The sequence below is a fragment of the Chiloscyllium punctatum genome, chromosome 38 (genome assembly GCF_047496795.1).
Source record: "Chiloscyllium punctatum isolate Juve2018m chromosome 38, sChiPun1.3, whole genome shotgun sequence".
NCBI lineage: Eukaryota > Metazoa > Chordata > Chondrichthyes > Orectolobiformes > Hemiscylliidae > Chiloscyllium > Chiloscyllium punctatum.
The window spans coordinates 43,191,103-43,216,976 of record NC_092776.1 but is presented as its reverse complement, the minus strand read 5'-3'; the positions used below and the strand labels follow the sequence as shown (position 1 = coordinate 43,216,976).

Below are 25,874 nucleotides of genomic sequence, written 5' to 3'. Positions count from 1 at the left end.
TGGGCTGAACAGCCTACTTCTGCTTCTAAGTTTAAAGGTCTTGTGCTTTTCAGGTCCTTAATCCTGAAAAAGACCTGTTAAATGCCTGTCTAGCACTTAAAGTTGGGCCTTCCCTAACAGTCAACATAAGGTTGTTTCTGACTTTAAATCTGGCAGGCAAAACTCTGATCACTTCTATTGAATTTTATCCACTGTTTAAGCATGTTTGTGTTTAAATTTACACAGTGTAAACAAAATTATTCCCCAATTCAGTAGAATCGCATAACTTAAATTTGTGGCCCGCTATCATTATTTAACATGTGCCTAATTAATAATTGCTGCACTGTAAGCAATTTGTTCTGTGCAGTGAATGATAAGTTTTAAATGTGACACAGTAGTAATAACATTAATTTCTTTACAGGTTCCCAAATGCAGTTGTGGGTGAGAGAGAAAAATTTGTTGCACAAACATTTCTTGAAAAGTGTCAATGAAAATTTGTAGACAAAGTCACCGCAGATTGTAACCCATGTTACATGTCTACAACACGGACATAGATTAATGCAGATTGTCTACCTGTCAGTCTTCCTAGCCAGAAGATATGCAAAGGAACTTAAACAGTGTAGTTAAAAATTCCATTTAAAAGGGATAATTAAATTCATTAAGTTTTAGATATATAAAGCTACATGAACACTATGGAATAAGTGGCACACTGCAGAATCAAACTGGCCTTTTTATATTCCAGGTCTCAGGTTTAAATCCAGGTCAGGGCAAGATGTCTACTCTCTGCAGGTTCTTAAACTATGCAATGTGACTTTGGATAGTCTCAACTCAGTTTAGAAATAAAGTTTAATAAATGGATCTGGTGCATGCTTGAAGGAGGTAATGAATCCATAAAGCAGATAAAAATGATGATCCCATTCTCCAGTAAAATCAAAAATATTTATCTTAAAATGATCAAAGTTTAAAATGAAAACGGTTAAATTGCACTAGGAAGCAATTAGAATATTTTCAAATAACCTTGGCCATTTACATAATCTTCCAGTTACAAAGGCCTACTAACTAACTCAAGATCAACGTTGTCTAATTAAACTCCATAAATATCAAATGCCCAGATTCAATCGCATTTAAATTTTAATCAAAACATTTGCAAGAAAAGCAGTTAGTAGAGCGTTTAACAGGTGCATGCATGCAGACTTCAAGCTACCAGAAGCACAAAAGAAGCCAAACCCACTGCATGATTCCTTGAAGACAAACAACCCGAGGTTCTACCTACAGGTTGCTTCAGTACTGTTGAAGCTGGAGAAGGATTATAAATTAGATCTTCATCATTAAAGAGCTCTTCAGTGTTCATTCCTAGAGCTGCTCCCATGTCGAGACCCAACTTCTTTTGCAACAGTTTTCTCTGATGAGCTATTCTCTCCTTGGGGTCTATTTCTCCTGTAACAGGGAATACACTTTAAAAAAGTTCACGAATACATTAATCAGCAAGGGGAACTACAAATCCCAGTTCTGACCTACAGTAACATTTTGGGACATCTTACTTAATATCCCAGTTCACAAATTCAAACAAAATATATTAATAAATAACCAGTGACATCTAGATAATACTTTTAAATCTAAAACAAAAATCAAATTTTGGCATTTGGAAGGAGTGATGCAAGGAAAATTAAGGATACCAGATGGAAAAGATAGGCTCTTAAGGTTTTTTCCACTTACATTGACTAGGGAATGTTAATGAGACCAACATACTCAGATAAAGTGAGACCTTGAGAATAAACTGAAAAAATGGAGAATGGCAAATACTGTGATATTTGGCATGGTTCTTGACTATAAGTAGCTGTTTCATGCCATGAGAAAAATAAAAGCTGAACTGGAAAAGTTATAGTCCTAGGAGTGATGTACACAGAATTGGAAGGTAATTGCATATTTGAAGACTTGAGAAGAAAGGGAATAGTTTATGGGGCTGAAAAACTGAGGCAAGAATCATTTTGAATAGGTAGCAGTAACATACGAGCTCCAAGTATTTAGCCAACTGAATTTAATATTGCACAGAATGGGAAACTGAGGAGAAATCCATGAACATTAATTTCCACAAGAACTAATTACAACCAATTCTAAAACATAACTTTTCAAAACACTTATCTTTTATATGCCAATCTTACATTTTAAAACAAAATCATGATATGGATTTTGGTGGCTGAGACAACAACATTTGTTGCCCAATCCTAACTGCTGGGAGAAAGTGAGGACTGCAGATGCTGGAGATCAGAGTAAAAAAAAAATTGTGGTGCTGGAAAAACACAGCCTGTCAGGCAGCATCTGAGGAGCAGGAAAATCGATGTTTCGAGCATAAGCCCTTCATCAGGAATGCAAAGAGCTGATTCTTCATTCCTGATGAAGAGTTTATGCTCAAAACGTCGACTCTCCTGCTCATCAAATGCTGCCTGACTGGCTGTACATTTCCAGCACCACACTTTTTCAAACCTAACTGCCCTCAAGAAGATGGTGGCGAGCTGCCTTTTTAAAGGTACTGTAATTCATTTGGTGTAGGCGCATCCACAGTGCTGTTGTGTTCAGAGTTACGGAAGTTTGATCTAACAGCACTGAAGGAACAGCAATATATCTCCAAGTCACGACACTAAATGAGGGGAACTTCCAAGTGGTTGTGTTCCTTGGCATCTCATGCCCATTTTCTTCTATATGGTAGTGGTCTTCAGTTTAGAAGATCTTATCCAAGGAACCTTGAAGAATTTCAATTCCATTTCTATTAATTAAAGAACATTTTGTGCTGAGAGGGTCAAAAGTTGAACCACATGAATTCAACTATAGTTCAGGGAGTGACAGGCATGGAATTGGAAGACAATGGTACACTTGAAGTTACAGAATTTCTATTCTATTTCTTTAAATTCCTAAATCAGATAATTAGGTATTGACTTCCTATCCATAGTGAGAAAATGTGGGTTATGCCCCATTTCTCTAATGTTATTCAGGAAGATGAAAGACTATAAAACCCAATAAAAAAGAACTGGACACAAAGAAACTATCTGAAGAACAAGTTTGGGAGTTCTCTTTGAATGTATTTCTCTAATTTTATTCCATTTGCATTGCAATTCCTTTGAGTTTACTTTCCAAAAAAAAAATCGAGACTATGGGGAGATCGACAAAAAAAGCCAAATGTCACTATGTAAACAAACCATTTGTTTTTGAAGAATCTTATGATGCAGAATTAATATTCAAGTGATTAATGTAGTTAAAATTAAAAGATGAGTAATCATTTATTCTTCATAACCTAAGAAAGGGTTGAAGTTTTTTGCTTCTTGTTTCAAGTATAGGATATCCCTACTAATAAGTTGTCAACAGCACCAAGATACTGAATCAGCTCTACAAATACAAGTCACATTATTATATTAAATTAGATTAAGATAAATTGGAAAACAACTAAATTCTATAAAAAGGTAGATCAGACTAATAGATATAATGAAATAATCATCCATTTTGTCCAAATAATCAGGTGCATACCACTCCCACAGGAGTTTTTCCTCCTGTAAGTTATGCTCAAGTATTGGCTGAAAAATGAAAATAATTAATTTTGTTTCAAGTTAAAAATTACATTTATGAGACCTCACTCAGGCGTAGTAAGTAGTGGAAAGTAAATTATTTCCAACAGCTTACATCCTTTTCTTACGCCCCTTCCAGGTTACGAATATTTTGAGCACAGCATTTATAGACAGGGAGGTACAGGTCAATAATCCATTTTTGCCTGTTAACCGATCCTGAATTCATGCAGTGGTGGACATTTAAGGAATGGTTTGTGACTTGCAACAAAGATATATCCCAGTAAGTAGGAAAGATTCGAAGAGGGGAATAAACCAACCACTGCTAACCAAGGAAGTTGAAATGTATGAAGTTGAAAGAAAAGGCCTTTAAAAGGAGGCAAGAGTCAGTAATAGCCCCGAAGGCTGGGTGAATTCACAATCCAGCAAAGAAGGGCTAAAAGGATAAGAGAGAGAAAATATGCAACGAGGAAAAACTAGTGAGGAATATATAAAAAAAAATATATAAAAAAAAAGAGCTGAAAGTGAACATAAGCCCCTTAGAAAATGCATCTGGGGAGATAAGTTATGGGGAACAATGAAATGGTAGTGGTGTTAAACAGATATTTTGCATCAATCTTTATGGTGGAAGATACTTTGAACAACACATTAATATTTAAGAATTGGGGGAGGAATTGAGAACCACCACCATACTAGTGAAAGAGTGTTGGACAAGCTAATGGGGTTAAAGGTAGAAAGGTCCCCTGTCCTGATGGCTTGTATCCAAGGATTTGAAAAGTAGTAGCTAAAGAGATAGTGGATGCATTGGTTATAGTTTTCTTTAAATCCTTGGATTCTGGAGAATTTGAATAGTGAAGAAGGTATTTGGTATGCTTACCTTTATTGGTCAGTACATACAGTATAGGAGTTGAGAGGTCATGCTGCGGCTGTGGGGAACAATGGTTAGGCCACTTTTAGAATATTGTGTGCAATTCTGGTCTCCCTCCTATTGGAAGGATGTTATGAAATTTGAAAGGGTTTAGAAAAGCTTTACAAGGATGTTGCCAGGTGTTGGTAGATTTGAGCTATAGGGAGAGGCTGGATAGGCTGGGGCTGTTTTCCCCAGAGTGTCAGAGGCTGAGGAGTGACCTTTACAGAGGTTTGTAAAATCATGAGGGGTATGGACAGGGTAAATAGGCAAGGTCTACTCCCTGGGTTGGGGGAGTCCAGGACTCGAGGGCATAGGTTTAGGGTGAGAGGGGAAAAATTTTAAAAAGGGATCGAAGGGGCAACTTCTGTACACAGAGGGTGCTGCGTGTATGGAATGAGCTGCCAGAGGAAGTGGTGAAGGCACGTACAATTACAACATTTAAAAGGCATCTGGATGGGTACATAAATAAGGGTTTAGAGGGATATGGGCCAAGTGCTGGCAAATAGGACTAGATGGGTTTAGGATATCTGATCAACATTGATGAGTTAGACCGAAAGGCCTGTTTCCATGCAATACATCTTTTTGACTCTCTAACTGGTAAACTACCAATGTGACAGCTCTATTTATAAAAGTTAGGGAGGCAAAAATCAGGTAACTGTAGGCAGATTAACCAAACATCTACTGTTGAACAAACATTGGATTCAATTACTAAGGAAGTAATGGCAACATATTTGGAAAATCGTAATTTAAACAAAGTCAGCATGGCTTCATGAAATGGAAACATTGTCTGATTAATATAATAGAGTTTTTCAAGGAAGTCTTAACCAGGGTGGATAGAGGGGAACCAGTAGCTGTGTTGTATTTTGACTTTAAGAAGACATTCAATAACGTACAAAAGATTTAAATCACAAGGTAAGAGCCCATGATGTAAGAGCTCATATATTGGCATGGATAAAGAAGTTAATGGGCAGGAAATTGAATGGTTTAAGGGGTTATTTTTCAGGTTGGCAACCTGTAAACAGTGAGGTTCCACAGGGATCAGTGCTGGGACCGCAATGATTCACAACATATATATTCACGACTTAAAAATAAGCAAACCTTTGAGTCAAATTTGAAGACTACACAAAAATAGTTGGCAAGGCAAGTTGTGAGGAGGATACAAAAAGTTTATAGAGAGAAATTGACAGGTTAAGCAAGTGGGCAAGAAGTTGGCAAATTGAGCATGGTGTGGGAAAATGTGAAGTTGTCCAACTTGAGAGAGAGAACAGAATATTTTTTAAATGGAGAAAACCTCAGTAAGCTGCACCACAAAAGGGACCTAGGCATACTTACGTATGTAACAAAGCTGGCACACTGGTGCAGCAAATAACGAGGAAGGCTAATAAAATACTGGCACTTATTTCAAAGGGGTGTGGAGCATAAGAGTAGAGAAGACTTACTGCAACTGTACTAGGTGCTGGTGAACCTCATCTGGAGTACTGTGAGCAATTATTTATTTAAGATAAAGGTTAAGTTGGAGGCAGTTCAAAGAAGGTTCACTAAAATTATCCCAGTATGGAGAGACTCTCAGTGTTGATAGTGTGGTGCTGGAAAAGCACAGCAGGTCAGGCAGCATCCAAGGTGCAGGAGAATCGATGTCATGGGTACAAGTTCTTCCTGATGCAGATCAGACTCTGATCTTCAGCATCTTTAGTCCTCACTTTCTCCTGGAGGGACTCTCACATGAGCAAAGGTTAAACAGATTGCGACGCTGAAAGAATGAGAACTGGAAGAATGAGTAATTATCTAATTGAAAGATACAGGATTTTTTAGGAGCATGACAGGCTAAATGCCGAGAGGACGTTTCCCTTCATTAGTCTCAGAGTAACGGGATGCTAATTGAAGACTAAAATAAGGAGGAATTTCTTCTCTTACTGGGTTGAGTGTCTTTGGAATTCTTGGCCACAGAGAGCTGTGGGGGCAGAGTCATCATGTTTATTTAAGGCTGAGATAGACTCTTGATTAGTCGGAGAATCAAGTGTTACGGGGAAATGACAGAAAAGTGGACACGAGGAATGTTGGATTTGCCACAATCCTATTGAATGGCGGAGAAGGCTCAAAAGGGCCAAAATGGCCCACTCCTGTTCGTATTTCTTACGGTCTTTTACTACTCTATTACTATAATTAGATTAATATAGAATAAAAAGAGGAAAATTTGTAATATATCATTAGTCATGGCTCTTTCATTTCCTGTTGGGTATTTTTGAAAGCAAACAGTAATTGTTTAAATGTTTGCCACTGTCTATTTACCATTGAATCTTTTAATGTATTTTTCCAATCAATCACAGCTGATTTCATCTTCATAATTACTTTTGTTTAGATTTAAGAACCTGGTTTCAGAATGAACTATACTAAAATTTAGTGGAAAATTCTAATCATACTGATTTGATTATCTCAAAAAGGTTCTTTTACAACAAGATTATTAACGAGCCCCTTCTCATTGCATAATGTTAAAATGGTTTATGCCAGAGTTGCTCCTTCAACATATTGCTTCAGAAAATACTTAAAACATATTCCAGAATCTTCTTCTATAGTTTAGTACTTGTTAGATTTACCCAATTTATGTCGTCACCCACAATTACTGCATTGCTCTTGCTACTTGCACCTCTAATTTCCAGATTAATATTGTTCTCTATATTTTCACATTTGGTGGCCTTACAAATATTTGTTATTGCTTGCGATTTTTCAGCTCCACCTGAACAAATTCTACATCCTGTTATTCTAATTGAAGATCTTCCCTCGCTAATACAACAATTACACCCCATTTTATCAATAGCATTCCAACTCTTTTACCTATCGTCCCTAAATATCGAATATCCTTTAATTTCAGCTCCCAATCTAGGTTATATTGCAGCAATATTTCTGTATTGGCAATTATATGACAACCCTTACTTCTATTAATGCCAACAAATCTCAAGTGTTTGTAGCATTCACAGCAAGTTAGGTAGAGTGCATTTAACTGTCTTTCTGATGCTGTAATTGTGGGTATGTTCGCCAAGCTGGGAAGTTGATTTGCAGACATTTCATTCCCTGTCTCGGTGACATCTTCAGTACTTTGGAACCTCCTGTAAAGTCTCTTCTGGAATTTACTTGGTTCTGTTTCCACTGCTTCCGGTTGTTCGCTGTAGTGGGCAGTATTTTGGGTCTAAGTCTAATTGCTTGTGGATGGAGTCCGTGGATGAGGGCCATGCTCATAAACAGATGGTCATGTTCAGACACCAACTCACCGGAACAAAAGACCCTATACCCATCTTGTGCAGGAAAATGTAATTTACAAGATTCCATGCAAGGACTGCACAAAACACTAAATAGGGCAAATGGGCAGACAACTAGCAATCCACATCCACAAACACCAACTAGCCACTAAACCCCATGACCAACTGTCCCTAGCAGCCATACAGAGAAACGACAAGGTCTACAAATTCGACTGGAACAACACAAGCTAAACAGAGGACAGCCAGAGAATTTCTAGAAGCATGGCACTCATCCATGGATTCCATCAACAAACACATAGACCTAGACCCAATATACTGGCCACTACAACGAACAACCAGAACCGGCAAGTGGAAGCAGCAGGAATGGAACCAAATGAATTCTAGAAGACAATGCAGCAGCGCTTCACAGAAGGCTCCAAAGTACAGAAGGTGTCACCTAGGCTGGGGATGAAACATTAGTAAATCAACTTCCCGGCTTGGCGAACATACAACAACTCTGGCAACCGGTACCCTAGCTACAAATCTTTATGCAAACCTTGTCTTTCTGATACCATTTTGTAACTTGACCTTAGCTGATAATAAGAATAGTTTCTGCTGCTTTCTACTATTATCTCCAGCTTTTCTATTTCCCATAACCAGCTTTGTTTTATTCTATCCGAATTCCCTCTTAGGTCTCCATTTCCCTGAGAAACCAGATTAAATAAATCCTCCTCAACAGCACTAGCAAATCTCCTTGATATCAGTCCTACTTCTGATAAAAGGTTAAAAAGTGTGACGCCGGAAAAGCACAGCATGGCATTACAGGTAGATAGGGTGGTTAAGAAGGTGCAAGGCACTCTTGCTTTCATTGCTCAGATCTTTGAGTATAGGAGTTGGGACGTCATGTTGAGGTTGTACAGGATTGGTGAGGCTTCTTTTGGAGTACTGTATGCAGTTCTGGACACCCCGCTATAGGAAGGATATTATTAAACTGGAGAGGATTCAGAAAAGATTTACCAGGATGTTACCAGGAATTATAAAAGGTTGGATAGGCAGAGACTTTCCTCACTGGAGCGTAGGAGCTTGAGTGGTGTCTTTATAGAAGTTTATAAAATCATGAGGGGCATATAAAAGGTAGATAGTAAAAGGGTCTTTTCTCTAGAGTGGAGGAGTTCAAAAGTAGGGGGCATACTTTTAAGGTGAGAACAAAAGTTTTAAAAAAAACAGATATGAAGGGCAATTTTTTTTTTCTAAAACCAGAGTAGTTCATGTGTGGAATGAACTGCCAGAGAAAGTGGTAAATGCAGGTTTGGTTACAATATTTAAAAAACATTTGGATAAGTACGTGAAAAAGGAAAGATTCGGAGGGATACAGGTCAAAACCAGGTAAGTGGGACTAGTTTAGTTTGGGAACATGGTCAGTGTGGAATAATTGGACTGAGGGGTCTGTTTCCATGCTGTGTCATCATGACGCTATAACTGTTTCCAACACTGGTGAAATCTAAAGCCGTGCCTCCTGCACCAAATTTTCCAGCCATTTGCTTATCGCTCAATCTTACTATTTCTATACGTACTTGCATGTGGTCCAGGAAGTAATTCTGACATTACTCCCTTAGAAGTTCTGCTTTTTAAGTCGTTATCTTAGAGATCATGTCTTTCACAAATCATGGAATAAAGCTTAAACCTACAATTTCAAATAAATTCACTATTTCAGCTAGTGTAACATAATTTGAAAATCAAAATGTACCTGATTTCTCATGTTGGATCTCAAACTCTGCACCAGCAGAGCCAAGAAGAGATGCTCCATGTTTCAAAAGCCGTGATATATCAAATCTATCAAAGCTCAAACGATCCAAAGATGCTTCATCTGTTGAAATTTGTACAACAGTCTCTAAAATTAAATTCAACAGATATTATAAATAATTACAGAAACCAATACAGCAATCCATATTGAACAAAAATACAAAGAATTATTACAGACTTTTATTTTTAACCTTTGGAAAGAAAAATATTGAAAGTCCATCAAATGATATCTTTAGCTCACTTTCATATTTGTGAATTTGCTTTCCTTGTAACTAGTTCTGGACACAAAGTAAAATGGACACAAATACAATCAGATACAAAAAAAGTTAAACCTGAAGCTCAACCAAATTATAGAATCAACACCGGTTACAAGACAAAAAGAGGTAACTTGGCTTATCACTTTAAAAAGTTAGCTCTCCGCACGAGCTAATCAATTAGACTCACTCCTCTGACTTTCTGTAATTCAACCATTAATTCAAACTTTGAGAACTCTACATGTGGTAAAAAGCATTAAGCATTCTTATAGTACAATGATTTTGAGAATGTAACTTGAAGAATCCATCAACAGCTGCAGTGCAAAGGAACATGCTAGGCATTTAACAATATCATCAATAACTGATAAGACACCACGTGGTAATGGATAAAAGAGAACAGGACTAACTCATGCTGCTCATCAAGAGCTGATGCAGACAATTGAATGAACGGCTTCCATTTGTGTCATTACACTTCTTTGATTCTCTAATGCAGTTTCTATCTACACAATTTATAGTCCCAACAATATAATATGCAAATTTGTGTGGTTTTCCATCCAATTTAACAAGTTGTTTTTATTAACAATGAATAACCGAGGCCACATCACAGAGAAAATTGGTCACATTCTACTATTTAGAGTACCTGCCCATTCTCCTTATGCTCTGTCTCCTGCCACTCAGATAAATTCTTAACTAAGTCAAGAAATTGCCTTTGAACTCACCAGTTTCAACTCCAAGCTCTTCCAAGGACAATATCAAATGTGTTCTGGAACTCTACAAAAATTAATATCTATAGACAGACAGTTTAATTTAGCCACTACTTCAAAAATGTCCAAACAAATTTGTCAAACGTGATCTATCCTTTAGAAATTCAAGCCGAGTCTATAATCGCCTCAAATTTTTCAAAATGTTGACTCATCATATCCTAACAAATTTTAACAATTTCCCAATAATAAATGTCAGGCTAACTAGTTTATAATTCCCTATCAGGAAGTAGTTCTGTACTGAAATAGAAACGTCAACTCTCCACAGATGCTGCTAGATCTGCTGAGTTCCTCCAGCATTCTGTTTGTTCAGATTCCCAGCATCCTCAGTAATTTCCGTGATATAATTCCCTGGTTTCTGGCATCAGCAAGTGTTCCTAGAATTGAGGGGTGTCATGCACAATTTTCAATTTACAAATTCATCCAGTTTTCTATGGACAGTCTGTTTCATCCCATTGAAATCACCTGTACCTTAGCAGTTCAGTTTTCTTTGAAATGCTATTTTAATATGATTACTATTAAATAAATGCTCATGCATTGTTAGTCAATTGTTAGCAAGAGGTCACGATAGGTTGATGGTGTGGTGTATGATACTTTACATAGGATTTCACTTTGAAATATAGTAGAACCAATGATTTAAAGAAGGAAAATTATTAGACTTAACTTGGTTTCAAATAGTTATCTTCATGAATACAGAGAATGGCAATACCTTGTTTTATCTTTGGAGTAGGGTTCCATTCAGATACATTCTTCACAATAGCTTCTACTGCTTGGCCAGCTGCAATGCGAGTGTCCCAGTTAGGGCTGCGTAAATATGTTAAGACCTACATTTTTCAAAAAGAAAAAGATAATTTAAAAAGTATTCCTCAATATTTACTTGATTGAAATCATAGCCCGTATAAATAAATTAAAACAAGCAATTCACAAATTCATTATGACACTGACATTAAAGATTACAGAATACTCCTTTCCATGGGTGTTGTGACTGAAGGTTAATCAATCAAGTTGGATTAAGAAAAAAAACACAATCAAACAATCTGCTTAGCCACGTAAAGGGAGAAAATTGAAGCCAACATTTTTAATACATCAGTCTTGAAGTACTCAGCTTTGAACTTGGCTGAAATTTTAAAAACATTTTACTGTTCTGATCAAATGCAAGCTATCTTACTTTTACAACAGAACTCATGAATTAGGTGTCTACACTGAATAAAGTGACCAACGATATTACTAGTACCTATGCTAAATGGAGTTCCAATGCCAAGTATTATTGAATCAGTTTTGACTGTAAATAGGACAATCATACAACTACAGCTTACATCCAGGACAGAGCAACAGCTCAAGAATGGTGGAGAATACAGTTGAGGGCAGCTCAACGCTACACTCTCATTACTGCCTGTTCACTCTTCATCCTCTTTATGTGACATGCTGAACAAAATCATCTACTACACCAATAACACAGAGCAACTACTTTACACACAACACCAAAACAAGTTCTTCCACTACAACATCATCACATCTCAGCTCACCTCTGCAACTATAATTATGGTACATTCCCTACTGCATATGGTTGAGATTTCTAGCAACGTCCTACTGGTCCAAAGACATTGGCTATGATGCAGTCTAGTAGGGTACACAGAAGGAAGCAAGTCTGAGATTTTGCAGTTTCAGTCAGTGGATGATGCTCTGTATAATCTACCCTAAGATGTAACTCGCAGCAAGCGAAGAGACTGATTTGCAATATGGTGAAGATGAACCTTTGGAGAATTAAATATCACTGTCAGCGACCTGAAGGGATCAATCAAAAAGGTTTCACAACAAGAAATTCATCACTTTTCTTTGCCTAATTTCTCAATGGAGGTAAAGTGAAGTTGCTCTCTGCTGACCTCTAAGAAAACAGCTCATAAAGATCTAGTGATCCCTTTGATGCAAATACCCCCTTTCCAGAGTTAGTTGGAAACTGCTTGGAAAACAAATTCTTTCTGGCAATATTTTTAAAATTCAATTTCTTTGTAGGAGGACTTTTAATAAAATGAAAACAGCTGATCTTAATTAATATTTTATCATGGGATTAAAAAAAGGACACCTTTCACAATGTCTCCCAATGTCTTTCCAAACGTAACAAGATTCATTGAGCATAATTTTCAGTTATATGTTATTTTCACCTAAATATAATCACAACACTGCAAGGACTTGAAAATTTAGCACTTCAGTATGATACTGAAGAATCATAGCATTGTAAGAAGTGCTTAATATGTCATGGCACAAGTCCAGTTTTTCCACCCAACTGACCATTACAGGGTCAACCAAACCATTTGAAAGAAAGTTCATACCATCCTAAATAATTACACCACTAAAACATCTTCTGGTCATTTAACTTACTGTTCTGTGGGACCTTGCAGAGCATAACATTGTGGCCATGTTTGCCTGTATTACAATTGAGATTACAGTTCAAAATGACTTCATTAGCTGGAAAGCACTCCTGTAGCACTCAAACGACATGAAAAAGCAGTTATGTAAATTAAAATCCTGCCCTGCAGTTACTCTTCCTGTCTTGTTATTTGTTTGTAACATTTTAAAAGTACGATATTTATAGAAAATTTCTATCCTTCCCTGAAGGCAGACTCTAGGTTAAGATTTCACTCTTCAATCACCTACTGTTCTAAAAGTACTTTGAGCAAATACTATCAATTATAAACTAGACTTACATCTCAAAATAACTACTTGGACAATGATTAGCAATTTATAAATTTACAACACAACAGAAGTTAGTATCATCTGGATGATTGAAGGCAGGTGTGATGGAGTGCTAAAGTCATGTTCTAAAACAATTTTGCAAGGGTCTTTGATGGTGAACGGTCAACATTTACCATTATTATTCCTAAGAAGCAGACTGCAACTTTACTTATTTAGTGAAAGTGCAGCTCAATATGAAATGCTGAGGCTGCAGTCAATTATTACTGCTCCACTATAAGCTGTTTTGTGGAGCTCAAACTCTAGAATCTTCAACCCCTGCAAAACTAGAACACAATGAAATCAATCGATATGGTAAAAACCCTCACACCTTCCACTCAAGTTTGAATAAGTCTAACATTTTTAGTACAACTGAGTGTTCAATGGCAAACTGGGTAATAACTATCAAACAACAGATCCACCTAATTTTAAAAATGTTTCTCTCTTGTTAAAATGCCCCATATGACAAAGAGACAAAACATTATGTGACTGTATCATCTACTAAAGAAGTTAGTGAGAATTGCAAGATATTCCCATAAAACCAAACGTGGCTTCCCACACCCCCACAAAATTAAAATGTAGCCTGTGGAGAGAAAAAAAAATCATGTCGAGACCAAGGTTCACATTAGATTTCTCTAGAGTATTTTGGCATGACATCCAATTAAATAAATGTTCCAAATAAAGGAGGAATATTGTTTTTAGCAAATCATTTTCCCCCATGGGTCAGGCAGAAATGATAAACCCCATATAAAAGGTTAAAACACATAATAAAAAAATGGCCAAATGAGTAATAAATCTGAGGATTGGGATTACAGCAAACAAGGACCAAAAAACTGATATGGAACGACTAGAATACAAATGCAATCTTATAAAAACATAAAATGGACTGCAAAAGCTTCTCCAGGTACTTATACATAAAAAGGAAACATTTGGTTAAGACAAATATTAAAAGAGTCCATTAAAAGAGTCAGGAGGATTTGTAATGGGAATGAAGAAACAGCAAAGCAGTAAACAATTACTTCTTGTCTGTTTTCACTGAAGTTGATACAAGAAATATTCCAGAATTAGAGATGAAGGTGATTAGGGAGAATGAGGAGTTGAAGGGAATTTGAATTAGTAAGAAGTTGTATGAGAGAAATTAATGGACCTGAAAGTTGATAAGTTCCTGGGGCCTGATAGTCTACTTCCCAGTGTGTGTAGAATGAAGTGACCAGAGAGATAATCAATGCATTGATAATGATCTTCCAAAATGTCATAGATACTGGAATCATTCCTGCAGAATGGAAGCTTGCAAATTTAACCTCATAATTTAAGAAAAGAGCAAGGAAAAGAAAAACAGGACACCACAGACCCATTAGCCTTATATCAGTAGTAAGAAAAATTCTCAAATCTACCATAAAATGATGTGATATATGAACACTTGGATAATAAATGTCGGATTGGGGATAATCAGCATTGATGGCAAATAAAAAAAATAGTGCTAGACAAACTTGATGAACAACTCATGCTGATAAGCATTTTGTGGATAATACTAACTGGATAAAGTAGAGCCAATGGAAGTACAACATCTAGGTTTTTGAGAAGCTTTTGAAAAAGGCGCCCCACAGTAGATTAATTAGCAAAATTAAAGCACATTGGACACGACGTAACATGGATTAAGGATTGGGTATCAGATCAGAGACAGCAAGAATAAACATGGCATTCTTTTGTTGGTAGACTGAGACCAGTGCGGTACCAAAAGGATCAGTAGTTGGGCATCAGCTGTTCACAATGATACATCATGCAATCTGAATTTGGTAACTGGAGGCCCAAAATAATATTTTCAAATATGTAGATAATAAAGATTCCAGAGGAGGAATGTGTGTTGTCAGGAGGATGTCAAACATTTTCAGGAAGATTTGGTCAGACTTAGTGATTGGGCAAGAATGTGGCAGATGTCACATATATTGGAAATGTATGAATTATTCACTTTGGAAGAACAAATATGAAGAGTGCATTTCTTAATAGTAAAAGGTTGGAAAATGTACATGTGAAGAGAGGTATCCTTGTCAATGAGTCACCGAAAGCTAAAATGCTACTTCAGCAAGCGGCTGGAAAGGCTAATGGAATGTTAGCCTTTACTGCAAGCGGATTTGCAAACAGGAGTACAATGTTCCCTCAATTATACAAAGAGCTTCAGGACTGAATCTGGAGGATTGTGTGCACTTTTGGTCTGTTCTCAGGAAAGATAGCATTACAATACTTGGAGAGTAACCAGATTTATTCCAGAGTTGGCAGGTCTGTCCTATGATGAGATTGGGTGAACTGCGCCTATATACTGCAGAGCAGTGTTTCTCAACCTTTCTGTATTCAAAGCCCCCTTCTTATCCTTGAAATCATGCAATGCGCCCAAATCACCAAAGTCTGTTTTTGCACATATAACTGCAATATACTGCAGTGCTGAAAATGGAAAATGTGAAATATGTTTTATATACAACAAAAAATAAATGTTATCATTTATTATTGTTCTTACTGTCCACCTACTTTTGGCTCACTCTGCATAAAATTTAGTCTGTGATAGCAAAATAGTCAATGCGATCCTTGTGGTTCATGTTGTCTTGCTAAATCATATACATCCTGTTCAATTTTTGTCAAAAGCAATCTCAGGTCACCACACTGAACAACATCCATGTGATTGCAGGTCTTATCTTGTATTCTGGCAATGGCACTGAATCCTCTCTCAACCAAATAAGAGGTAGGAAATGATAGAGGCAAAGCAGTTTGCACTTCGCTTAATAGCGGGAAAAGACATCGGGCAGCATCTTGAATCCAAAAAAGGGGCTCACCCATTTGCGAAAACCCAATTTTCATTGCAGTGTCATTTTGGAGCTCTATCATTTCTTCTGCACATGAGATAAAGGGGTCAGTCAGCCATGTAGGGATCTCCATCATGATAAGATCAGCAAATCATATTTTCATATCATCCTGCAGTGCGCGAATGTGAGCTGAGTAGATTAGTAATTGATCATCAGTAACATCCTCCACAATATTGTTTAAACTCGGGAACTGGTAAAACTCACGACAACTGATATTCCGATGAAAGAAACCAAGTTTCGCAATAAAAGATGTAAAAGCATTCCTTGCTTTTATGAAACGCTCATTATCTCCTTGTACCTGCATGATCAGCGAATTGCACTTCTTGAATATATCCGCGAGATATGCACAGTGTTTCACGGTTTCGGCTTTCATACAAAAGGTTTTCATTATTTCTGTGTAGGAATTCGATGATAGAATCGAACAGTTCATGGAAACGATGGAGGCATTTTACTTTCGAGAGTCATCTCACTTCTATGTGTAGCAGCAATTGCAGAAATTCATCTTCATTATCTTTAGAGTTCGCGGAGAAGTCATTCATTCAGAGCACGTCTCCTTATATAATTTACCACATCTATCACCACTTGTACAGAATGGTTGAGGGCTTCACTAAGTTTCTTTGCAGCCAGATGCTGCCGATGGATAATGCAGTGTATTGTGAAAACATGTGGCACTTGTCTCTTTAATAATGCGACAAATCCCCGATGTTGGCCAGTCATAGCACGCGGTCCATCCGTAGCACAAGCAACAATGTTTTTGAGGAGAACAGACTTTTTGTCAAAATAATCCTTGACGCAGTCAAAGATAGTCTTATCTTTGGTATCTGTCGGTAGATCCAGACCAAAAAGTAGTTCTTCTCTTATTTCAATTTTGTCGATGAAACGTAGGTACCCCAAAGCTTGATTTCCGCATATAGTACTTTCAATTTGTAAGGCGATTTCTTTCGATATCAAAAGGGAACATAATTAATCCTCAACATTTGAGGCCATTTCATCGGTGCGCCTTCTCACAGAATCATTGCTAAGAGGAATATGCTTGATAGTTATTGATGGTTCCTGATGTAGCACGTTGACAATACTTCGGCAATAGCTGGAAGTACCAACGATTCACCCACGGAATAAGGTTTACCACATTTTGCAATTAGCTTCGCTATGTGGTATGATGCCACAAAGCCATCCACATTTGTGGCTCCCATCTTTGAAAAAGCAGTGAAAATCATTGGTCGCTGATTGAATTTATTCTTTAATGTTTGAAAATATGCAAAATCTTTGACCTTTTTGTCACTGTGTTTCTTTTCCAAATGTTTAATAAGACAGGAAGACTTCATGGCCTCGTTGGAAAAACTTTGTCCACAGAGCAAACACAGTGGTAACTGCTTATTAGATGGAGATTGAATAAAACCATATCGCAAATAGTCCATGCTATACTGCCTGCACTTTTCTTACTTGATGAGGCCATTTTTACACGGTCGCTCGAATACCCTGATGGAATCATGGGTATTACCTTATTATGATAATTTTAAGATGCTCAGACAAGTGGTAAAATCTGATTGGCTAATTAGCTGTAATGTGCATTCATTCTGTCACCCAGTAGAACAGTTGAAAAGCTGCGTTTCGTCTTCCTAGAAGTGACACAAGTTAGGTGATATTGATCTCGGCAGTAGAATCAGTGTCATCTGCGAACGAGTTCAAATGGTTTGCCATTCACAGAGAAGACTGTCAACTATAGCGCAGCAACCAATCAGAACGCACACCTCCATGGGTGCAGGGAAAATAACAGACTCGTGTTATGCGACTATCCATCTGCACACAGCAATGTCCTTCAAGGACACGGCAGTATTCCAAATGATTGGTAAGCTCTCTATAAAGTTGTTCAGTGTCCCCTTGCTGCCCCCTTTGTCTTCAACGCCCACCGAAGGAAAGCAAACGCCCCTTAGGGGGCGCTGCTGCCCCTGTTGAGAAACACTACTGTAGAGTTTCAAAAAACAAGAATTGGTCTAGAAACTACAAATACATAAAACAGGTAGTCAGGCAAAATATTTCCACTAGTTGGGAAGTCCAGAACTGAGGGTGCCATTTAGTTTTGAGAGGAGATTTTTAACTGGGGTTAAAAAATACCATGCTGAATTTTAAGGTACTGTTTTACTCCTCAAAAATCAATATAGCTGCAAGAAAACATGAAATAATTTTTAAAATCTCACTCATTATGAATTTCGTTTTGGGTGGGGAAGGATTGACACTATGGAGAAAACGAGGTGACACGAGGGAAGATGGGATCATAAAAAACGCAATTTGTTCTTGGTATTTTGGAATTGCTTCAATACCAAGATCTCTGACTGTGTCTCCCAGAAGAGTCAACATCCTAACAGACATCTTCAAACTTTCAGTGATGTACAAGTACAAACTATGTTCAGAGACAAAATTTGTTAATTTCCATTTATAGAAAGGCCATTCAAACACAGCTGTGCCAATATGTAAAGCAGGATGCAGAGTTACATTTTTAAAAAATCTATTTTGAAACAGCAGCCAAAAGACATCTGTAATAGACCTTGAATTAGTGAATAATGGTCATAAGTTGTAAGCACTGTCATTTCAAAGATATTCTGCAGAATTCCATAGTACAGAAAATAAAAATAATGATAATGAAGAAAATACACTTTTAAATGAAACTGATAATTGTTGCAACAGGTCTATACAGAAATTATTGTTCTAGTTCAAATTTAAGGTTCTCAAACATTCTCCAATCACTTCATAACTTTAGTCCACGTTGTGATATCATCCAGCCCTACTGGCCCCACTTCAGTCACCAAAGATAGTTCTGGTTGTTGGACATCAGTCATCTCAGCTCCATGTCTTGTCTGCAGGAATTCTTCAGGGTCATGCCCTTTGTCTAATCATCTTCAGGTGCTTCAATGACCTTCTCTCCATCACAAAAGGTCAGAAGTGGGAATGCTAGCCAATGATTGCGCAATGTTAAGCACCATTTTCAACTCCTCAGATACGGGTGCAGTACATACTCAAATGCAAAAAGATCTAGAAAATATCTAGGCTTGGGCTGACAAGTGGTAAGTAACATTCACGCCACACAAGTCCAGGCAATGATCATCCCATCACCACCTCTTGACATTCAATGGTGTTACAACCATTGAATCCTCCATTATTAACATCCTTGGGGTTACCCTTGATCAGAAACTCAACTGGTCACATCACATAAACATAGTTTGGAAGGTCAGAAGCTAGGGATCTGGCGAGTGACTCACCTCCTGACTCCCCAAAACCTATCCACTATTTGACAAGGCAGGTCAGGCATATGATGGAATACTCCCCACTTGCCTGGGTGCAGCTCCAACACCACTCAAGGAGCTTGACATCAACCATGACAAACCAGCCTGCTTGATTGGCACCACATCAACTCCCTCCACCACCAGCAGCAGTGCATAGTATCTACAGGGTGCACTGCAGAAATTCACCAAAGATCCTTGCGCAGCATCTTCCAAATTCACGACCACTTGCATCAGAAGGACAAGGCTGCAGCAGTCACATGGGAAACCTACCACCTGCAAGTCTTCCTCAAAGCCACTCATCATCCTGACTTGGAAATAGAACACCATTCCTTCACTGCCGCTGTGCCATAATCCTGGAATTCCCTCCCTATGGCATTGCGGGTCAAACTACAGCACGTAGACTGCAGTGGTTCAAGGCAGCAGTTCACCACAATCTTCAAAGGCAACTAAAAATAGGCAATAAAATGCTGGCCACCAGCGATGTCCACATCCCATGAATGGATTTAAAATAAAAAAACTTTGTTAATGCAAATGAATATATAAATACTGCTTAAACTGCTTATGAGATTTTAACTTAGCCCCCTCCTCCCTTTTACATAATGTGTTCCAGACTTCCAGAACCCTCACAGTAAAAATACTTCTACTCAACCCTTGTCTTAGATTTAAAGCTTGAGGATAAAGGGTATGAGCCCTGGTTATTAATCCTTCTAACAATTAAAGAACTGCCTCCTTCTCCACCTTAGCTATGGTCCTCAATCCTCAGTTCCCCTCTCAACCTTTGCGTTCTAAGGAAAACAGTCACAGCATATCCTCATTGCTCAGATTCTGCAACCCAGGCAGCATCTTTGTAAATCTCCTTTGCACCCTCTCTACGCCAATCACTTCCTTCCAAAAGGTAGCAACCATAACTGCACATAGTACTCCAGTTGAGGCTTAACAAGTATTCCAGTATTAACATCCTTGCTCATGTTAGATGCTTGGCTAAAGGCAGGTATCACACATGGCTTCTTATCCACCATATATATTTGCCCTGCTATCTTCAGGGTTCTGTGGATATTACATCAAGGTTACTCTGATGATCAGTACTTTCCAAGTTCCAACTATTTATAGTGTAATTTCCTTGCCGTAGTAGCCTTCCCAAACACATTATCTCAGACTTTGCAGGATTGAGTTCTATTTCCCACTGCTTTGCTCAACGGAGCAGTCTGGTGATAGCCTCCTCCAGGTTATGGCAATCCTTCTTACTATTTACTACCCTACCAATTTTCATGTCATCCATGAACATCTAGATTATACAACTTGAAAAGGCTATATCTTTCTATTTTTCTGCATTTTTGATTTTTATTAAGAATTATACCGTTAGAGATGTGCCAGCATGAGGCAGCGCACAAACTGAGATTGTAGAGAAGTTGTGAGTGGAATTATGATCAGTTGTACATGACATGGGCCATCAGCTTGTCAACAATCTGACTGCCGCCCAGGTAGCTGAACAGCCTGTGGGTATGCTTGACACTGGCAGAAACACTTGGACCTTTGGAAAGGGAGATGGTGTGTCTTTCTCTCCAATACCGAAGCACTCAAGAAATCCCTTATTAATTATTGAGAGTTCATTTTCCTTCATTAATTGCATACAGTAACTAGCCAGTAACTAGGAGACTTTTCAGTTAACATACCAGTAACTTCTGAATTCTGTAAAGAGGTGAAAAGGACCTGAAGAGAGAGCTCAAAAGAACAAAAAGACCTGGCAAGTAAAAGGATCATCTTAAGGAACACTGGACTGGGGCCACTGAACGAGTTTCCTATTTTCTGTCACCCCTCCATTCATAAACAATGCTTTTCTTGCTTTCTGCCAACACATGTAGGAGAGATTTAGAAAGGACTTAGAGGTTGAATTGGTACAGTTATGTGTCAACAATTCACAATTGTTTACCTGTAGTCAGATCCGTTTGATTATAATAAATAGTAATCCTTGTTAAGCACAGAAACCTGGTGCTTTCTGTTAGCCTGGATTTGACAGATAAATTGGGGAAGTTCCGGACATTATTAAAATATTTAACTTATGTGACAAATCCAAGAAGACTAGGGTTTGACTGTAGTGTGCCCCTCTGATGAAGCATGACACCCCTACATTTTACAAATCATTAATGTATACTATAAATTGCAAGGACCACAGCAGACAGTCTTGCTGAACCACCCTGGAAACAGACTTCCATTGTCAGAACTATCCCTCTATCCTCTGCTGCCTGCCTGTCAGCCAAGTTTGGATTCAACTTAGCCTTGGATCCAATGGGCTTCTACGATCAGTCTGCCACAAGGGACCTCATTAAAAGCCTTGCTAAAGTCCATGTAGAACAAATCAAATGCATTACCCTTACCAATATTCCCAATTACTTGTTCAAACAAATCCAATCAAATTTGTCAAACATAACCTTCCCTTAACAATCTCATGCCACTAGCCCAATTAATCCATGTTCCTAGAAGTACAGATTCATTCTTTCCCTCAGAATTCTTACGAATAACTCCCCCACCACCAAGGCTAAACTGACTGTCTTTGTAATTTTCTGGTCTATCCATTCCTCTCTTTTTTAATAGGACATTAGCAGCCCTCCATAATGTTTATTTGTAATCTCAGGAGCTACTGTAATGTTATCCAGATAGGCTGCCACTCTGGGCACCCCTTGGTGTAGGTTCTCCATTATCCTTTGAAAAAATGGCACAAGCTGAAAACAAAGGCCTAGAGAGTGTACTCATACAAATCTTTTGTGAGTATTTTTAGTAATATTCTTCGTGGATCAACCATCAAGCTCCAGGTGAAGGTAGGTACACTTCAGACTAAATAATTTTTTGTTTGGTAAAGAAAGCCCCAGAAGTCTAAAGAGGAACTGCGATTTTCCGGCATTCGATTATCCGAATTTCGCATTTCCGAACAAGATCGCAAGGTCCTGATGTTGGCTAAACTGTGTTATCCGGCATTCGATTATCCAAACTTCAATTACCCAAACAAAATATTCTCTGCCCAAGTCGTTCAGATAATCGAAGTTCCTCTGTATTGTGTTGCAACAGGTTTAACTGGAAGCACACTAGCTTTCGGAGCGACGCTCCTTCATCAGGTGATTGTGGAGGGCTCGATCGTAACACAGCATTTATAGCAAAATTTTGCAGTGTGACGTAACTGAAATTATACATTGAAAAATTGATTGTCTGTTAAGCCTTTCATCTGTTAGAATACAGTGATAGTTTCACTTCCTTCATGTGTAAATCACAAAACCCTTTTTTTTAAAAAGTTGCATTCTCAGGTTAGCTGTTAACAATGGTGATAGCTAGACAATATGTTGAAGGTGTTAGCCCCCTGTGTTCTCTGTCTATGACCTGATGTTTAGATTGATTCTAATCTAAAAAGTGAGATAAGAGTTTTACATAAATTCATGCAGTTTTTGAGCTCAGAGTTCTACATGAATGTATGCAGTTTTTGAGCAAAGTGCAATGTAACTCTGCAAGTACAAATTCACCCCACAAAATATATGTGTGCATGTGGGTCTTTGACTGTCTGTGTGGGGGATTGTGAGTGTGAGAAAGTGTGTGTGTGTGTGTGTGTGTAGTGAGTGCAGAGTGTCTTAAGTCTGTGAGGGAGTGCATGTGTGGAAGTGTGTGTGTCTATAAAGGTGTGTGTGGGTGCCTGTGTGCGCATCTGTGTGTACCTGTGTCCGTGTATATGTGAGAGTGTGTTGTGTAGTGCAATGGTGAGCACCTGTAATGTGACATGAACCCAAGGTCCCGGTTGAGGCCCTCCCTATGGGTACCGAACTTAGCTATCAGCCTCTGCTCGGCCACTTTCCTCTGCTGTTTGTCCCGAAGTCCACCTTGGAGGATGGTCACCTGAAGGTCCGAGGCTGAATGTCCTGGATCACTGAAGTGTTCCCCAACTGGGAGTTATGAACAGCTAACCCGAGAATGCAACTTTTTTTAAAAAAAGGGTTTTGTGATTTACACATGAAGGAAGTGAAACTATCACTGTATTCTAACTGATGAAAGGCTTAACAGACAATCAATTTTTCAATGTATAATTTCTGTTACATCACACTGCAAATTTTTGCTATAAATTCTGTGTTACGATCGAGCCCTCCACAATCACCTGATGAAGGAGCGTCGCTCCGAAAGCTAGTGTGCTTCCAATTAAACCTGTTGGACTATAACCTGGTGTTGAGTGATTTTTAACTTTGGACACCCCAGTCCCACACTGGCATCTCCAAATCATGTCCTCTGTATTGTGCTTGTTGCGATTTTCCCTTGCAACTTGCTCGAAATGCCAGATAAATTTAAGTTGTGAAACAAAGATAGAAATAAAAATAGGCAGTGCTGGAAAAGCTTAGCAGGTCTGGCAGCATCTGTGAAGATAAATCAGAGTTAACATTTCGGGTCTGGGGACCTTTCCTCAGAAAGACAATAATGCATATTTTTCAATTCCTTCCTGACAAAAGAAGTTCACATGCATTTACAGTGTGATGACAAAAACGTAAAGATGCATGAGTGTGTGGTGCTCACAAACATGGCTGCAATGCTGTTTTCCCACTGACCTTGAGAAAGGGAGGAGGCAAAACTAGGAGCAAGCACTGCTTCAACGACACCTGAAGAATGGCTGAAAAATTCATACACCATTTAAGCTAAAGAATTTTTTTTTGTTTTGCAGAATCCAGAGATTCAAAGTAAGTGAGTACTATTGCCTGCTGTCTGGATTATTTGATTTTTCCTTTTGTAAAATTTTATAGTGGAACTTTGCTACAGATTTGAAACACTATGAATCCAGTAGAGCTAAGGATCTAACAATAGCATACATCAAAACACCCTGCTATTTTTAAACGGAAATGTGAAAATGTTTGCACTTAAACTAGTCTCTCTTGCACAATAGGGGGAAAAAAGTGATAAGGGTTTGCAGAGTAAGGGAGTCTGGAGTCCAAATTGCTAGATCCTGCTTTGCTAAAAGATGTGCGATCTATTAAGCAGACTAATAGCGTGGCACTGTGCCTGAACTGCCAAATGTTCAGACAAAATGCAAAATAAGTTGTGTAAGAAAAAGAACAACTGTGGATGCTAGACATCTGAAACAAAAACAAATTGCTGGAGAAACTAAGCAGATCTGGTAGCATCTGTGAGAAGAAAAGAGAGTTAACATTTCAAGTCCAATTACTCTTTATCAGTACCATTAGTAGCTAGGAAAAAAAGAGGTATTTATGCTGAAGCTGAAGTTGGGGTTGGGAGCAGGAGTGATCTGATCAGATAGGTGGAGATGGAGCGCTGAGAGAGAGTGAGAGAGAGAGAGTGAGAGAGAGAGTGAGAGAGAGAGTGAGAGAGAGAGTGAGAGAGAGAGTGAGAGAGAGAGTGAGAGAGAGAGTGAGAGGTATGAAAGGGGAGGTAACGTAACAGGTCAGGACAGAAGATAAGCAGAATAAGTAATATTAAGAAGAGAAATCCGAGATAATGTATCAGGTCCTGTGACTCTTCCTCAGAACTGATGGTTGCTAGGAAGGTGTTGGTTTATATGCAGACGATAGGGAAAAGGGAAAGGGTAAAGGGGTAAATGTTAGGTGGGGATAGAGCCCAAACAGCTGGACAGACAAAAGAGTGGATAGCAATGTGGCTCAGCGAGTGAATAGCTGTTAATGCAGACTGATACTGGCTAACAATAAACCTATTCTGTGTAATGGCAGACTATGTGATAACAAGGCCTAGTGTGTGGGCTTGGGCGCTAGGACGTGGGATAGTTCAGGCCCTAAATTTCTTGAACTCGATATGGAGTCCGGAGGATGGCAGACCAACCAAGTGGAAAATGAGGTGTTGCTCTTCCAGCATGCGCAGAGGGCATTAGGTTTAGGGTGAGAGGGGAAAGATTTAAAAAGGGACTCAAGGGGTAATTTTTTCATGCAAAGTGAGGTGTACGTATGGAATGAGCTGCCATAGAAAGTAGAGGAGGCTGATACAAATACAATAATTAAAAGACATGTAGATGGTTAGATGAATAGGAAGGATTTAGAGAGACATGGGCCAAGTGCTGGCAAATGGGACTAGATTAGTTCAGGATATCTGGTCAGCATTGACACGTTTGACCGAAGAGTCTGTTTCTGTGCTGTATATATCATAGAGTCTTAGAGTTGTAATACGATAATGGCCTTTGGAGCATGTTAAAAATGGGTAACTGTTTTAATAACCACCAATATCAAAACAGGATGGACGCGGACAGGCAAAAAAACACGGAATGATGGAATTGGGCTCTAAAGTTACCTAAATAATCAAGTTCTAGAGGCTGCAGGGTCACCAAGTGGAAAATGAGATGATGTTCTTTGTGTTTGCGGTGAGGCTCACTTGAATACTGCAGCAAGCCTATGACAGAAATGTTGGCTAGGGAGCACAGTGTGTTGAAGTGCCAGGCAACTGAAGGTCTAAGTCATTTTTGCAGGCGGAACATAGGTGTGCTGCAAAGTAGTCACCCAGTCTGTTTCATCTCCCCAGTGGAGAAGGG

The 25,874-nt window shown here is 38.5% G+C and overlaps 1 protein-coding gene across 4 annotated transcripts in view; it reads right to left on the bottom strand.

The window, feature by feature from the left end:
• The window catches only part of btaf1 (BTAF1 RNA polymerase II, B-TFIID transcription factor-associated), a 130,758-nt gene that overhangs the window by 88,762 nt on the left and 16,122 nt on the right, over positions 1 to 25,874 (bottom strand). For 2 of the 4 annotated variants that reach the window (XM_072557718.1, XM_072557719.1), the window contains exons 3-5: positions 11,204 to 11,318; positions 9,424 to 9,567; positions 1,211 to 1,416 (exon numbers count right to left, since the gene is read on the bottom strand). In XM_072557718.1, coding sequence (XP_072413819.1) covers positions 1,211 to 1,416; positions 9,424 to 9,567; positions 11,204 to 11,318 — 465 coding nt within the window. The remainder of the gene's footprint in view (positions 1 to 1,210; positions 1,417 to 9,423; positions 9,568 to 11,203; positions 11,319 to 25,874) is intronic. The other 2 variants (XM_072557720.1, XM_072557721.1) reach the window with 1 other exon arrangement.